Genomic DNA, 15,673 nt, shown 5'->3' on the forward strand with positions numbered 1-15,673 from the left:
AACTTCTTTCAACATCCATGCCTGTGAAAACATGGCACAAATTATGGGCATTCACGCCCTTCCAATGCAATTCCCAGTTTTGATCACATATAACCAATCAAGATACAGATATATCCCTGATCCGACTCTCCATTGTCACGAGTCAAGTTACCGTATTCGATCAATCCCGCTTCGAGATAAACTCAAGGTTACAAGGAAGATCGCGATGTCGGAGAGAATACGATATAGCGATTGGTTCGCTGCGTAGATCTATAGCATCATCCACAAGAGCATAAGGCGTCGGCATCGTGTGCCCAATGGGAAACCTCCCGTTTCTTCGTTAGGAGTATAGCATGTCCAAACCTCTATTGCTTGCAAGGTATGAAGGTGGGTAGGTACCCTTGCTTGCATGTTAATAAGGATATCAAGAGTCGAAAACATATATAAAAGTCAATTATCACTTATCTTCCATTTTCCTATGGCACTCCCTCATTTGTAACCTACACGAGAGTAAACTATATAGTGTAACCCCCAAAACCACCATGACTACCCAAACAGAAAAAGAGCCATCTCCCCTCCCAACCCCGGACGCCGGCCGTCTTCCTACGGCAGCGACGGCGGACGACAGCACTGCGCCAACACCAATAGACATCCTCGAAATCGAAGCCCCTTCCCCTTCCTCCCCATCGCCCTCCATCGCCCTCGAACACAGCAAATCCGCATACCTAGTACTAGCCGGGTGCGTGCTAATCCAAGCACCAATATGGGGGTACTCCCTCGCCTTCGGCATCTTCCAAGAGCACTACACCACGCACCCGACGATTCTCGGCCCCAACTCCCCGGGCACAATCGCCAGCATCGGCACCACACAGACCGGAATCCTATATCTCATGATGCCGATAACCTTCACGCTTCTAACCAAATACCCACACCTCCGACAATGGTGTCTCCGCCTCGGCCTCGTCCTAACAACCGGCTGTCTAACCGCGTCCTCATTCGCAACATCAGCCGGCTGGCTAGTCGCCACACAAGGCGTGCTACACGCAATCGGATGCGGTCTACTATTCAGTCCAACGTCGCTATACCTCGACGAATGGTTCAGCGCGCGGAAAGGGTTAGCGTACGGGGCGATGTGAAGCGGGAAGAGCGGCGCGGGGGCCGGGATGCCGTTCCTAACCAGCGCCCTGCTGAACCGGTTCGGGGTCGGGACAACGTTACGTGCCTACGCTATCGCCTCAGCACTTCTCACCATCCCGCCTCTATTCCTCCTACGCGACCGACCTACCACCAGCAGCAGCAGCAGCAACAGCACATCATCCACGACCTCGCCTAGACCAACAGGCACTGTATCCTTCGCCTTCGCGCGGCACCCCACCTTCTGGATCCTCCAATTCGGCAACGTCCTGCAATCAATGGGGTACCTAATGCCCAGCACCTACCTCGCCTCCTACGCCAACGCGCTAGGCTTCCCGTCAATAACAGGGCCCGTCTTCCTCGCCCTAATCTCGCTCGCCTCCGTGCCAGGATCGCTATTAATCGGACTCCTCAACGACACCGGGCTAGCCGCAACGACCGTGATCCTGATCTCAAGCGTCGGCAGCGCCCTACCCGTCTTCCTGCTATGGGGTCTCGGCGGCCACCAAGTCGCCGTGCTCGTAGTCTTCACGCTTCTGTACGGCTTTTTCGCCGGCGGCTTCAGCTCGACGTGGTCCGGTATCCAGCGCGAGCTGCAGAGCCGCGACGGCGCCGCGGATACCGGCCTGATATTCGGCATGCTCCTCGGTGGGAGGGGCCTTGGTTTCGTCTTGAGCGGACCTGTCGGCGGCGCCTTGCTTGAGGTTAATTGTTTAAAAGCTCAGGACTTTTCTGGATATGCTACGCAGTACGGACCTATGATTATCTATACTGGATTTACTGCTACCCTTGGTGCGTGGGGCTGGTTCTGGACTATGGGGAAGAGGGCAATGGCTGCGCTGTGATGAGGACAATAGAGTATCACTTATACAGGCACCTAATAGTCATAGGTAACAATTACTTAATAGAACATAGTTTTACGATCACGATGCCTACAGAATAACATTGCATGCACTTAGTACTAAGACCAATCAAATATTTGTGTGAAAATCGTGACTCATTCCATTATGTAATGTCACGGCGCCCGCAATGCGGTTGCGCAAAAGCCCGCCGGCTTATAACCTAGGGGTAACAGGTTTCTATCCATATCAATACAGACCCCTTTTTTGCAAAACGCCACCCATGCATAAGTATCATCATGGCTCAATCAAGCCCATCAATCCCAATAACCACAACTCCACTCAGCGAATGAATTCCCACTACCACCGCCGCACCATACCAAACGCCACCTCCAAATGCCGGCCCCTATGCCCCTTTCCCTCCTTCAGTCCTACACCCCCTTCCCCCTTTCAATAGTACTGGTGGACGCCCTTGAATGTTGGGTCATTCGACATCGCATTCGTCACCGTGATATCCACAAAATCGTCCGTCATCTCCTGACCACTAGCCTTCTGCCCCTCGAGAGCGTCGAATAGGTAGTAGATCTGATCTCTTCTGAGATCCCGCATCCGTCTCATATTCGCAACCTTCTTGTCCAACTTCTTCCACCGGTTACGATGGATTGATGGGTTGCAACCGTTGTAGAGTTCATCGGAGTCCTTAATAGCCATCTGAATATGCCTCTCCTCATCTTGCAAAGTTTTGATCACTTTTGCCAATGCCTGGCCTGGCTTGATCGACGGACGCATCGTAGATGGGTCGTCATAATCCGAAGCTAGGGTCGACACAGGAAGTGGTCTTGGGGCACGAATGATGGTTTTAGTTCTGTAGTCGATCCCCCGAAGTGCGCACTTGTATGTGTTAATGCGTAAGCAAACAACACAGTTTTTACAGTCGTGTTCATCGTGAAGAGTGTCGAGAAGACGCTTTGCGTCCGTGGAAAGCTCACCCTTATCAGTCTTCTGCTTCTCCGTTGCCTTATCCGCCTCAAGCGTGATGTCGTCGATGAACAAGGCTGAAGTCATGTTGTCTTCAGGGTCGGACTCTTCAGCATATTGTGGGCTAGGCGGGGCAGGGCGACGGTAGTATTTGTCATACTTCGAGGAAGGCTGGTATGGCTTTCCCTTAGCACGACACTTGAGGGCGAAACGTCCAGTAAGGTCTGGTTCTAGCGCAGGTGGCGCAGCCTTATCATCGCTCTTTGCGTAAAACCTTTTGCGCACAGTTCGGGTATCAGGTTGGCCAAATGATACCTTGCGAGGTACGACGTCATCAGACTTGGACTTTCGCCCACTAGCGACAGTCTCTGCCGTCTCTCGCTCGTGCAACTCCTCGGTATCCGACTCGACAGCGGCACGGACAGCATTGTGCTGCTTCTGCGTGTTGAGGCGAGAAAGTTGAGTATCCTTCAAAATCCCGATAGGCTGAGGCTTGGTTGTCTCAGTACGTACCTTAAACGCATCAGAGGCTGCACTTTGAGAGCTAGCGGCTCGGGATCGGTTCTGAGACAAGAACGGGAGTGGTAGGCTTTGACTGTCCTGGTCGCTAATGTCATCGTCGTCGTCAAAAACGAATGATTCATCAGTCAAGTCTTTTGATTGCGTCTCGCCGCGAAGCTGGCGCAGAGTTTCTCGTAATTTAGGCATTTCGCCTTGCGTGAAGATGCTTGCAAAGTCAGATCCCTGAGTGAGGTCGATCTGCTGAGTGAAATCATCTTGAAGGGGCAGGTCGGTTTGAGATGTTGTGCTTCTAGCAGTGGTCTCGGTGGCGACTGACTTGCCCTTCGGATCGACAATTCGCGCAGTCTTGGCATGCTTCTTCTTATCAACGGTACCCATGAAGTCCTTGATTTCCTGGGTAATCTGGCGTGCTTCGTTAACGGCGTCCGTTTTCCGTTTCAATTCTGACTGAAGTTGAGCCTCGTTGTCGGCAGTTTCCTTCAACTTATTCGTCAAGGCCGACTCCTTGCCGGCAATGAGCTCCAAATGCTGCGTCAGGGTCGCCGCTTTCTCCTCGTACATAGCAGCTTCCTCCTTGCCCTCCTTCACAATTTGCTCAAATTGCTTCGTGATCTGGTCGATTTTCTGGCTGAGTCGCTCGTTTGCAGTAGTAAGTCGGCGTTTCTCTTGTTCGAGAGCCACACGCTTGGTCGAAAATCCAGCCTGGAGATCAATAATCTGTTGCTGAAGTTCTGCGTTCTCTTCACAGAGCTCATGGTTGCGGACCTCAAGTCGATATTTTATATCCTTAAACTCAACAGACATGGTTCCAGTCTCTGCACTCGTAGCATCAAGCAGTTTCTTAAGCCGAGCCACTTCATCTTGAAGATCATGCGTCCGTCGTTCAAACAAAGAGTTTTGTTGTTTCAGAACCTTGTTATCATTGAAGAACTTGTCATTGTGACGCTCCAAGCTGAGGTTGTCCTCCTTGATCAATGCCTTCTCCTCTAGAAGGGCACTGTATTCGTTCCCGACAATCTCTAATTGCTCCTTGGTCGAATCGAGCCGACCTTTGGTAGCTTTGAGATCATGCTCTAACTCGATGTTCCGGCCCGATACCTCGCCATTGTGCTCACGGAGAGAGCGGTTCTCCTCCAACAAAGATTTCCACTGTTGGCGAATCGAGTTGTTGTCTTTGCGTAGAGATTTGTTCTCTAGCTCGAGATCATTGTTATCCTGAGTGTTGTCCTCGCGCAATGTGTTGAGTTGCTGGCGAGCTGTGTTCAGATCAGACTGAAGTTGTTTGATCTTGTCTGATTGTTCCGTGGCGCTCTTGAGGGCCTCATCGCGTTCAGCGACGTAAGACTCAGTGTGAATCTCGTTGATGCTGATCTTGCGGTTGGCCTTGTCTAGACGAGCTTGTAGAGAGCTTATCTGCTCTTCCAATTGACCTTTCTGGGCATTTAGATGGTCAATGATAGAACTCTCCGAATCAGAGCCCATGGCGCTGTCTTTTCGAGACTTATACTTGGCGACCTGGATCTGGAGCTCTTCGATCTCCTCTTGAAGCTGCTCGGCCTGTCGTGAAACCATCTCATCATGCTCCTTCAAAGCGTGAATCTCATCCTTGATCTTATCCAGAGATACAAAGATCTTCTCCTCGTCTTCGGGGATAGCAATCGCTTCAACATCCACATGATGGTCGGGGGAGGTCGTCGACTCCCGGTCGTGTACTTTTCCGTGTTTGACAAAGATAGGCATGCCATTTCTGAGAGATGACAGTCTGAGGGTACCTGATAGGAAGTCGTTTATGTAGGAAAAGTTTGGTAGGAAAAAAGAACGAGCAGTCTGGTTTGGAGTAGCAGCGTCCGCCATATGATTCAGCTCGGATTGTCTTTCCATGTGCATCTTAGCAGCATTTCGTGGCTGTGCCGAAGGCTGTTGTGGCTTTGGTGAACTATGCTTCGCAAACTGTTCCTTAGACTCTGTTTGTTTGGTCTGAGCAGTCTTGAGCGTCTCGAGGAGAGCTGTGACGTTGCCGCGACGAGGCTTAGAACCTTTTCCAGGGGCGGATGCCGGTGCGCTTTGGTGGATGTCGTGATCCTCGGGGTCTTCTTGCGGCTGAGCCAACGATTCCGAGAGATCCAATGAACATTCGGATTCAGTTTGGACCTGTGGCTGCATCTGGGCACGTGTTCGGACAACGTCTCGGTTTTCCGCGGCGGTTGGGCTTTCATAGACGTCCGTAGCCCTCGCCGGAATGATAAGCTAATCGCCTAATGTTAGTGTTTAGTTCTTACTACTCCAAGAAATGAGGAACCAAACAAATGAGCTAATAACCGGATCCAAGAAACGAACGATCGGCTTTGAACGAGTTGCCTTAGAAACAGAACGAGGAGAGTACGGTCGGACAAAAGAACGAGAGAAATAGGAAATACGCGCAAGCGGAGGCACGGGGACCTTCGACTTAACACGCAAACAAGATTTTAAAGAAATCTTCTCAAGAGAAGTTTGGGATTTAATTTGGTAAGAGCACCGCTGAAAGGTCGCGATGGGTATACGGGAGGCTGATCCGAATTCGACAGAACGACGGACGGAAGGTCCCTTGCACTGTCGAAACGTCGCTCTCGGTATCCGACTGGTTCGAACAGGTGACTTATGTGCGTCACGTGCTGCCCGTGCAGCTTGACTAGCCTGAAATGTGTTCGCGACCGAATCAGCTGTCTCACGGTATAGCCTCGCTGTCTCTACCAGCCCTCGTGCAGTAGAACTTAAGGCACTAATACGTTGCAATATCGGACTTTCACTTGCCTTGCGGATGCCGTCCGCTCTGGGAGTGTCGATAATAGAGTTAGGGCTTCCAATTGGCGTCATGTTTTCCTTCGCTTCTAAGTTAGCAAGACCGTTGCTCGCAATATCCCATGTGTCCTTTTCGTGAGCAAGGCCATTGGGTTTCCAGTGGCTCCATTCTGGGAAAGTGCGGCCAAGTGCCGACGTGTTGACGTTGAAGGAAGTCGATTGAGGAGCCTTAAGGCTGCGCATGGCAGCTTGACTAGGAAGGTTGATGGAAGCATCATCCATCCGTCGCGTCGATTCACCTTGGGGACCCATGGTGATGTTAGAGGTTAGGGTGATAGTTCCGTGAGTACCGGTAGATGATGGTGGCGAATTAAAAGGATTCTCAGTATTCTGATGCATCTCTCTAACGATGCGTGATTGGTATCTACTACTTCTCGACTCCATTATGTCCCGTCGCGTGTGCAACGCGTCAGGGATGGAATCGAGTGTTAGGTGGGAATAGGTGTATGGTGTATCAATTAAGCACCAAAAAGACGCGTCTAAGCGCGTAAAATAGAATAAGGGTGTTCAGTCGCGATTCTATAGTAAGAATTTGATAGAAAAGAAGCCGCCGCAGTTGCTGAGCGGATGTGTGATGATTGATAAGTCGGTTGGCGAGAATGGGAAGACGCGTCCTGGCAATGAAGAGATGATAGTTGATTGCAGGCGCAGCTTGATCTAGATGATTTTATGATTCCAAATCAATTGAATTGATTGGATACAGTATTCGCAATGGATGCAGAATTGGTTGTTGCAGTATGCGAAAGCTTGAGAAGTAGCAAGTTGATGAAAATTGTGTTGTGAACACGTAAAAAGCTGGAAGCTGGAAGCTGGAGTCTGGAGTTTGTTGACAAAGTGAGTTGAAAGAAAGAAGAAAGATTGGAAATTGACCCAGGTCCAGAAAATTACTTGACACCCGGGGTAGGTGGATCCTCAGAGAATGGAGGGTCATGGCTTGTACCACGTAATGTACTCCCCTCTTTTGGCTGAATTTAGACTTTGATAGCGTCCAGCCACACTAGTCACACCCCCCAATTAACGTTTACACCCCTGTAGGTCGGAATGATCTTCCAGATCGCTTCCTAATCTGGATTAGCCTTTAGATGAGGTTCTGAACCCTGGAAGGCGCGTTAATGGTGTGCATCACTTTTAGGAAGCTATAGAGGTACATAGCGTATGTACCTAGTGGTAGGTACCTAGGTACATTGGTGTTGCGAATGGTGTCGAAGGCGAGTGTCGGCTGTGAGGATGGGTAGAGACGAGATGAATTTGGGCTATTAGAGGCCGTATATGGCTTCCGTAGACTACCTAGATAGATATTAATGAAGAAAAACATCGTATGTGATACATATTTCACTTTGAAGACGAAACCAAGCATCTATCGTGTTGTACTGCGTAGGCTTAGATGGAACTTGGAAGGTGATATCGAGACGTAGAATCAGAGCAGCATCGCAGCTCCTCGTCGCAGCTCCTCATCCAGATCATCATTCAGACGTGATTACAGGGGTCATCCATTATCAGGGAGGTATTTACTAGATACACGAGTAACGGCTTCAAGAGGAAGCTCCCATACAATCGATTGTTCAGATCTCTCTTTGTCAGAGATATTCCTGTTGGAAAGGACAAGGCATAGTTGACGAGCAATGTCCTTGTTGTACTTCAATTAGATCTAGAAGAAATAAAACGATTGTTTAAACTCATTGATCAATGGAATTGTATTATAAAATCAATAGATGGTCTACGGTATTTCATGTTTCCATCGTGCGAGGGTTTAGAACACGCCATTAAGTATTCTACTATTCGCGACTATCCTCTGCAGCATACTACGAAGGATCGTCGAAGATTAAGGGCAAAATGTCTTGTTTTACACTTGATAACATCCATATTGCTTGCCTCTTCGGTCATTACTTATGGGACGCAGCCGAAGCCTCCGAGAGCCGCCATTATGCGGCAAGATACAGGCCCTTCCCCATCCCACCGCCTCATGAAGCCCTCTTCGGCTCATCTAACGTGTCGATAATCTGTCCCACAATCGATTGGGACGACGACTTGCCTGCGAACCTCATGACCTGGCTCAAATGCCGTCCACGCGAAGTGATTTTCGTCACCCTCGAGAGTGAAGCAGATAAGCTATCCAAGGTACTAGAATCGGCTCCAGGTCTTCGAAAGGCCGTAGAAGCCAGTGGAGCAATTATCAATGTCGCCACGGTACAACAAGCCAATAAACGAACCCAACTCTGCCATGGGATTAATCAAGCAAGTGGTCAGATACTTTGCCTAGTTGACGACGATGCGAAATGGACTACAGACCAAGTTCTAACGCAGTTGCTAGCTCCCTTCCAAGACCTTGACGTTGGTCTCGTCGGCGGACCTATCGGATCGTACGTCCCCGAGGAAAGACAAAACTCCAACATAATCACGCCTTGGGAGGTTGCCGCTCTCCGTACACGATCTCGTCGAGGCCCGGGCATGGCAGAGTTCTACGCCGCAGACGGATCCACAAACTTCACAGTCTCAGGCCTGACTATGCTTTTACGGGGGGAGATAGTCAGAGATCCGTATTTTCAATACCTGTTCACTCACGACATGTGGAATGGAATAAGGCAGAATACGGGTGATGACGCCTTCATCACACGTTACATACTTTTCCAACACCAGTTGAGTCACCGCCATCACTCTAATGTCCCGCACAAACAGTGGAAATTGGGAATGCAGCTAACTCCAGAAGCCGAGGTTCTAACTTCCCTGATGACAGATGGAAGATACGCTTCCCAGAGTAAGCGCTGGTTCAGAACAGGTCTCCGCATTCGACTCACCTGCCTCCTCTACGAACCGGGTATCTTAGGTATGAGATCGACGGCACCTTATATGGCGTATAAGATGACAAGAGGAATGTGTAAGCCATTCTCCACCGCCTTCCGCTTGTATCTTTGGATGTATTTGTGGTTTACCCACCCTATAATTGCCGCGATCTTCCTCGTGTTCTACGTTCTTAGAAATTGGTGTACTAGCCTTCGAGCTTTTCATAGGCAGTATCCCTACTGTGGTAAGAAGATATGGGCGGCCATGATTGCCGACAACTTATATCTTATTACCGATATATACTCGTACCTTACTCTTTCTACCGAAAGTTGGTCGAATCGATCGAGCGTACCAGGCGTTGTTGAATAATCTATGTGGAAGATATATGGCCGAGTTGATTTGGGTATATTGAGTTGGCTTCGGCAAGTAATTCTAATCTAAGAAGAACTATGTTTATTGTTTTGCGTATAAGTGTTAATGCTAATCTATCTAGGTACGAATTAGCTACCACTATGTTTATAATAAAATCAGGTTAATACCTAGGTATAGGATGATCGCTTCGTGGGTGAGGTTCGCGTGATAATTCGGGTTGGATCTCTCTACTAACATGGTAGAGGATAGACGGCAAAAATTTGGAGACAAGTGTCCGCATATGCTTTTTCCCTCTTCTCCTTTTTAAACTTGTGCCTACTAGGTACTAGGTAAGTATGCCTACGTCGAATCATAGCGTTGGACAACTAAGCCACGCCTCAGTAGCTAGTTTAATTTGCATCTTCCTATATTTCGGCTTAGATATTGTCCTCTGAGTCTGCGGGAACGTGAAGGAAAGCATTAGCTAAGATTCTGCATTTGTCATGCATAGGCGGCGGTCATGTATCCCACGATGGATAACCTCATTGAAGATATTGATTTACGGTCGAGGGATGTGAAAGTCACAATGGAGGCCACCAGTATCAATTCTATATCGGCCAATGATTAAAAATAGTTGTGCTTACACATTCTCGTGCCATTCATTCTTCCAACTATTGCTTTGGAACATCCCAAGATAAATTGTTTACGATCTACCTTTCAGTACATGAAATCGGTTTCGCAAAACTACCTGAACAAGCTGAAGACAATGCTTGTTAGCAGCTATATCAATATGCTGGACCTCCTCCTATCTATGGAGGCCGCATTATTGGCCTCGTATCTCTACATCAAAATACAGTATCTACGTCCGCTTTAGACACTATGCGCATATACCATAGTTGCTGAATGACCTCTGATGGGGAATCTAATCGATGCGGAATGCGGAATAAAATGTCCGAATTCTTGTTGAATTTTCTCGGAAGTCCGAGAACTAATCACCGAATGTCTCACATTGATGACACTGGCGTAGTCGGTTAAGACTCGTGCCTCCTCAAGAGAAGTACTTAATTATACAGAAGGCGCATTCAAAACATTCTGCAGATCATCACCAGCTGGCGATGGATCCGCTCACAGCTGTCAGGCAGCTGTTGGCTGCGATCCACCTTACAGCTGCAAGCGTTTATGCCAACAGTTGGCCCGCAAATGTGGCCCACTTCAGTGCCAGCTGTCGACGATGCGCCTTCTGTATCCCCTTAGACACGACTGACGGGTCATTTAGCGTGGTATTAGCTTTAGACTTTGAAGAGGTACTAGAGTTTGTTTCAGCTCTTATTTTAGCGTGTGTTTAATCTTATCGGTATAAGGGTTTCGGCATTTTTAAGTATTGACGCTTTAACCTAATTAAGCAGAACGGCTGACTAAGCTAAGATTGAAACCAAGAGTTAAAAACCGCGCTAAATGACCGGTCCGTCGTGTTTAAGGGGATACAGCGCTTTGACTAGCAAAATGAGCAAATTGCAATTTGGCCCGAAGTACTTCCGACTAAAGATTATTAAGGTTTTATGCAAATATAACCTATCGGGTAATATTCGGATCGTCTTCCAATTCTTGCCCATTTTGCTAGTCAAAGCGCAGTATCCCTTACGGGGATACGGGTGAATGTCGGTATCAGTCGAACCTACCTACTAGGTCTTTTTCTAAACTATGACTCTGCAATTAACCACCAACATGATGTCAAATGTTGTAAACAGGAAACTACCGATCAATTGTCTCTTTCCATCTATTGACATTTGATCATGTCACTTAATCAGTGTATCGACTATCAGCTGGTAAATGGTTATAGTGGAAAGAGAACATAAGGACCGTTCCTTGCTCTGGAAAGTCTTCCACGGCATCGGCAATTTCTATAAATGGGTAGGTACCTAGGTTGCCTTTCGAAAAAGAAATGTAATGTGTAGATCCCCTCTAATAACTAGGTGACTTCCATCGCTACTGGCTTGGAAACAACCTGAGGGTTTTATTTGGCGTACCTAGTACCTCTCGTCATTTATTCTCTCTCTCTCTTGCATGTAAAACATTACCTAACATCATTTAAACACAATGATTAATCGCGACCTTTACTGTCCTCCGAGTGACCGTTTCTCACACTCCCTTCTCGAACTTGATTAAATGACTTCTTCGTTGTCTGAGTTCCTATTGAAATTAGTCCGTGACGTCAGAAGCTGACTATGAAGAAGCCTGCAAATATACTTCTGACATTGGTCATCTGCACGTGCGAATCCATCCGGACAGTCTGGGAAGCATTGTGACGTACTCGAGCGGTACTCGAGAGGCTCACGACTCTGCTTAGTAGCTTCAAAGGAATATTATTTGGAGATCGCGGGGGCGGAAGGATCAATTGGTATAGCAAGTGGAATCGACATCACCTAATAAAAGATGGTAGTGAAGCTGACACAATCGACGATTTAGCGGATTCGTTAATGTCGTCCGCCCTCGGTTCCCCGAATCCCCCGGACCGGCTCACCTAAGGGCTGCGTGCCGTTCTCAACCGTTCAGCTCGCTCAGCTTAGGCCTACAAAATCCAAAAATAGGCTACAATACATCGAGCTACGATATTGTTTCTTGGTTATGGACCCACTTTTCGTTCCTTTTGGCGAATTTCGTATGCTCCGTATATACTCTATGGGTAATGATGAGCCTCAGCTATGACTTCATGTCAGAATAGTTCTCTAGATAGATATCGTCGGGCGAGGTTACTGAGGAAGAGGCTGTATACGATCGAGATTAGAATGAAGATATCGAGGATACCGCAGTCGAACGAAGATGATCAGGTCTACTTACCAATGGGTACCTAGTTTTTTATAAAATAAGAAGTAGAAAAAATTTATATAAATAAGGGGGATGTATCCAACCATCGAAATCACAATCTACTACCATCAAAATAGAGCATCAAAGACACTCTAATCGCATCAAAATTCAACCATCGACAATGCCAGCAACCAAGCCTCTTACCCTCCTCGGCCTTGCAACCCTTCTACTGCAAGTCAGCGGTTATAAACTGACTGCCTATAAAGAAAAGGGGTGCAAGGGCGAAGTCCAACAGACTATCGAGGATACTAAATATGGTGACTACTGTAAGTGAAAATATTTAACCTCTTAATCCGAACGCAAATTGACAATATCCATCTTGTCTATAGGCCAGTATTTCAAAGATAAAGCTGCCTCTATCAAGGTAGAAGGCTCTAGCAAGGACGAGCAATGGATCTTTTTCAACAATTGGTGCGGTAAAGATGCCCAAGTTGGCTCGTTCCAAGGAGATGGATGTATGACCATGGGAAACACCAAGCTCAAGGCCGTAAACAATATTCTCCCAGAAGGTAGCTCCAAGAAGAAGCGAGCCTCAGCTGGCACTGTAAGGACTTGGAAGAATACGGACTGCTCTGGAAGCTCCACGTGAGTGGTCTATCTGTTATACACCCTTCCATGTTACCATATCTAACAGTACCATGTAGGAACGAGATGGGATTTATCGGTGAAAACCTGCCGGTCACTCTCAACAGCGTCGACTCGATTAAGGTGAGCGATGTCCCTAAAGCAGACATCGCCTTCGCCTGCAGTGACTCAGACTGCCACGTCGAAAACCAAGTCGCCACTCTCGAGAACGGAAAGTGTGTCAATGTCAAAGGCAAGAAGGTTAAATCAGCAATGGTAATCGGTGTGCCAACTCCTCCCAGAAAACGAGACGATACTTCTGAGCGCCGCCACTCACGCAGTCTTATATCCGAGGCACGCGCACTCGATATACTAAAGCGTGACAACGGCATCAATTGCGACGCTAGCAACGGGCCTGACTACAAGGATGCGCTGAAGGTCGGTGACAACTGGCAAGGGAAAAATGGACTGGAATGCTGTTGCCATGTTCCTGGAGGCAGCAACTCGAAGACTTCCGGTTCGGCTAAAGCATCTATCAACGATAACATTCGGTAACTTCTACCCCCTTTCCCATCCACCCTTCTGTCACTCTACATAGGGAATTATTGACTAATGCCATCACAGATGCCCGGCGGATCCTTCTGGCATGCCTCCACCGCCCACAACATGCCCCCTGAACTGCAACGGGATGAGGAGCTACATATATGCTATTGCAACTCAGTGTAAGAATAAAGATGGCAAGACTGGTGGAACCGCGACGTTGAGTGGCGATGGAAAGATCACGCTGGGTCATAGCTAAATCATGAGACGCGATCGTCTAAATGGTGAAGATATTCTATCTATTACCGTGAATATCTAGAGTCCCATTCTTGTTCAACTTAGGGATGGGGTTCTTTGAGGGTTATTAGGGTTATGAATTCGTCACATACATGTATATAACATCACTCCTTTCAACACTGACTTGGTATAAAATCCATCTAGACCACCTGTCTGCTTCTGTTCAATTAACCGCCACAATTATACCTAATTCATATATCTATCCCATGTCTTCCTGCCCTGGCTCTATGATAATCTGTTTGACCTTTACAATTAGTCGAAAGCAGAGTTTCTTCTCCTATCATGCCGGGAACCTGGAGCAATGCTTTAATCTCCTGCCAACTCACGCGAGTCAAAATCTAGCAATCTAGTATTCACTCAAGCCCGCGAAGTATATTTTACCAAGACCGTGATACACTCGCCTTTTGTAGCCGCTGAAGGCCGCACCAAAGTATCGAATATCTATATCAACCAACCATCCATCATCCACCTATCTCAAAACCTCCCAAACCTCCCTTCCACCCCCAAAATCACACCTCATCTCAGGAATAACGGTACCTACCTACCCATCTCCAAAATGTGCATCCAACCCTACGAGCGCTACAACCTCTGCCCCTGCGAGCTAAAACGCGGCACCCTCCTCACCTGCCCGGACCCCTACTGCCGCACCATCAACACGCCCGTCTACAACAACAACAAGTCCTACTGCGCCTACCACGCGCGAAAAGCCAAAACCGCCATCGTCGCGCGCAATCGCTTTCTCTCGCGCAAAGGGGTCCGCGATGCCTCGTCCCTGAACATCAGCTCGCGTGCTCCGATCCTCGGACGCGTCAGCTCCGCGTTCGCGGGTTCGAAGGCAGATTTCCCGGGGATGTGTACGCGGTACGGTGGCGAGGGCATGAGCGATGAAGACTCCGATGGGGGGCGGTTCGCGGGGCGCAAAGAGGAGTTCTGGGCGATGATGGAGGGGGCGGGGAGGGGATACGGTGCGCGGCTGTCGAAGACGAGCGAGTGCGAGAAGTCGAGGACGTGGGTTGAGTGGAAGAAGTTCCAGCGCGCGAAGAAAAAGGCTGGAGAGGGGCCGATGGGGATGGGAGACCAGGGATTGAAGGTTTCGGAGTTGGAGACGAATTCGGCGAAGGAGGAATCGCAGATGCTCTCGACATCGGAGGTAGAGGAGATTGAGGTGATGGGGTTGTCCAAATCGCACACAGTAACGCCGGACCCGAAACCACAGAATGGTTCTCCCTCTCGCATGACCGAATTCACGAAACACCCGGAATTGGATGGCACGTAGTACGACGCTGTCTCGAGTCCCTCGACATCGGCAGAAGTTTGGTTTACACCCCCCAGAGGAGATGGGAAATGTAGAGAAGGGTGAGGTTGATTGATTCAAGCTTAATACCCAACGTGATCCCCCATACGAAGGTAGTTGCATCTCTTGATGAGATTAGCTCTACTTCTTGGGTTGGACTTTCTTTCCAACCTGTATACCACCCAGGTAGTGTTTAACTTATCAGAATAATTACTTATGTTTCATATTCCAAGTGCGACTGTCTGTTATACCAAGTGATAATTGATAACACTGTCGATAGTAAAGTTATTTGTACCTTGTGGTTGCGGTATTCAAGCGGAGTCGGGACTAAATGCGAGGACTCATCGGCTTGTGAATAGCTTCAATTCTCAATGCCGATGCTATAATTTCTCGATGTGATTCGTAGCGTGAGTGGTGTGATAATCCCCACCAATATATATCTATTCCGAATTGGCCTGTAGCCTAACATCCCAAACGGCCAATAGATCTCCAAATAATGATAGGCAAGAAGTCAAATGGCCGCCTACCTAGGTATCTAAGATCACGAGATTTAAGCCGTTATCCCCCCATCCTTTCCTTTTCTAATACTAACATGACTTCCCCATACATAGTCCAGTGTAGCCGTGAAATATCCAAAATATTGCCTGTCCTTCTATCATATCTCGTATGTGTAGCCTCAAGCTCGCACTTG

General features: G+C 48.2%; 5 protein-coding genes across 5 annotated transcripts; all 5 read left to right on the plus strand.

Annotated features, from left to right (window-relative positions):
* Positions 1-521: 521 nt before the first annotated feature.
* Positions 522-1,115, plus strand: GGS22DRAFT_191484 (uncharacterized protein; the record flags this gene model as incomplete). Its single annotated transcript, XM_047965132.1, has 1 exon — positions 522-1,115. One exon carries the CDS (start codon positions 522-524, stop codon positions 1,113-1,115), a length of 594 nt encoding a protein of 197 aa, XP_047816148.1.
* GGS22DRAFT_50212 (MFS general substrate transporter) lies at positions 957-2,039 on the plus strand. Its single transcript, XM_047967268.1, has one exon. The coding sequence runs from the start codon at positions 1,143-1,145 to the stop codon at positions 1,956-1,958; it is 816 nt and encodes a 271-aa protein (XP_047816149.1). The 5' UTR covers positions 957-1,142; the 3' UTR covers positions 1,959-2,039.
* A 6,084-nt stretch (positions 2,040-8,123) lies between these two features.
* Positions 8,124-9,440, plus strand: GGS22DRAFT_191487 (glycosyltransferase family 2 protein; the record flags this gene model as incomplete). Its single annotated transcript, XM_047965133.1, has 1 exon — positions 8,124-9,440. One exon carries the CDS (start codon positions 8,124-8,126, stop codon positions 9,438-9,440), a length of 1,317 nt encoding a protein of 438 aa, XP_047816150.1.
* Positions 9,441-12,408: 2,968 nt separating this feature from the next.
* GGS22DRAFT_196020 (uncharacterized protein) lies at positions 12,409-13,650 on the plus strand (the record flags this gene model as incomplete). The annotated part of the gene is made up of 4 exons (XM_047965761.1): positions 12,409-12,553; positions 12,617-12,872; positions 12,932-13,402; positions 13,476-13,650. 4 exons carry the CDS (start codon positions 12,409-12,411, stop codon positions 13,648-13,650), a joined length of 1,047 nt encoding a protein of 348 aa, XP_047816151.1.
* A 594-nt stretch (positions 13,651-14,244) lies between these two features.
* Positions 14,245-14,964, plus strand: GGS22DRAFT_191489 (uncharacterized protein; the record flags this gene model as incomplete). Its single annotated transcript, XM_047965134.1, has 1 exon — positions 14,245-14,964. One exon carries the CDS (start codon positions 14,245-14,247, stop codon positions 14,962-14,964), a length of 720 nt encoding a protein of 239 aa, XP_047816152.1.
* Between the last annotated feature and the right edge of the window lie 709 nt (positions 14,965-15,673).

This window comes from Annulohypoxylon maeteangense (genome assembly GCF_022496945.1).
Source record: "Annulohypoxylon maeteangense strain CBS 123835 unplaced genomic scaffold GGS22scaffold_16, whole genome shotgun sequence".
Taxonomy (NCBI): Eukaryota; Fungi; Ascomycota; class Sordariomycetes; order Xylariales; family Hypoxylaceae; genus Annulohypoxylon; species Annulohypoxylon maeteangense.

What these genes read in the sequence shown, in the direction of transcription:
- GGS22DRAFT_50212 (XM_047967268.1), top strand. Translation starts at nt 1,143, where the DNA reads ATGCCGTTCCTAACCAGCGCCCTGCTGAACCGGTTCGGGGTCGGGACA.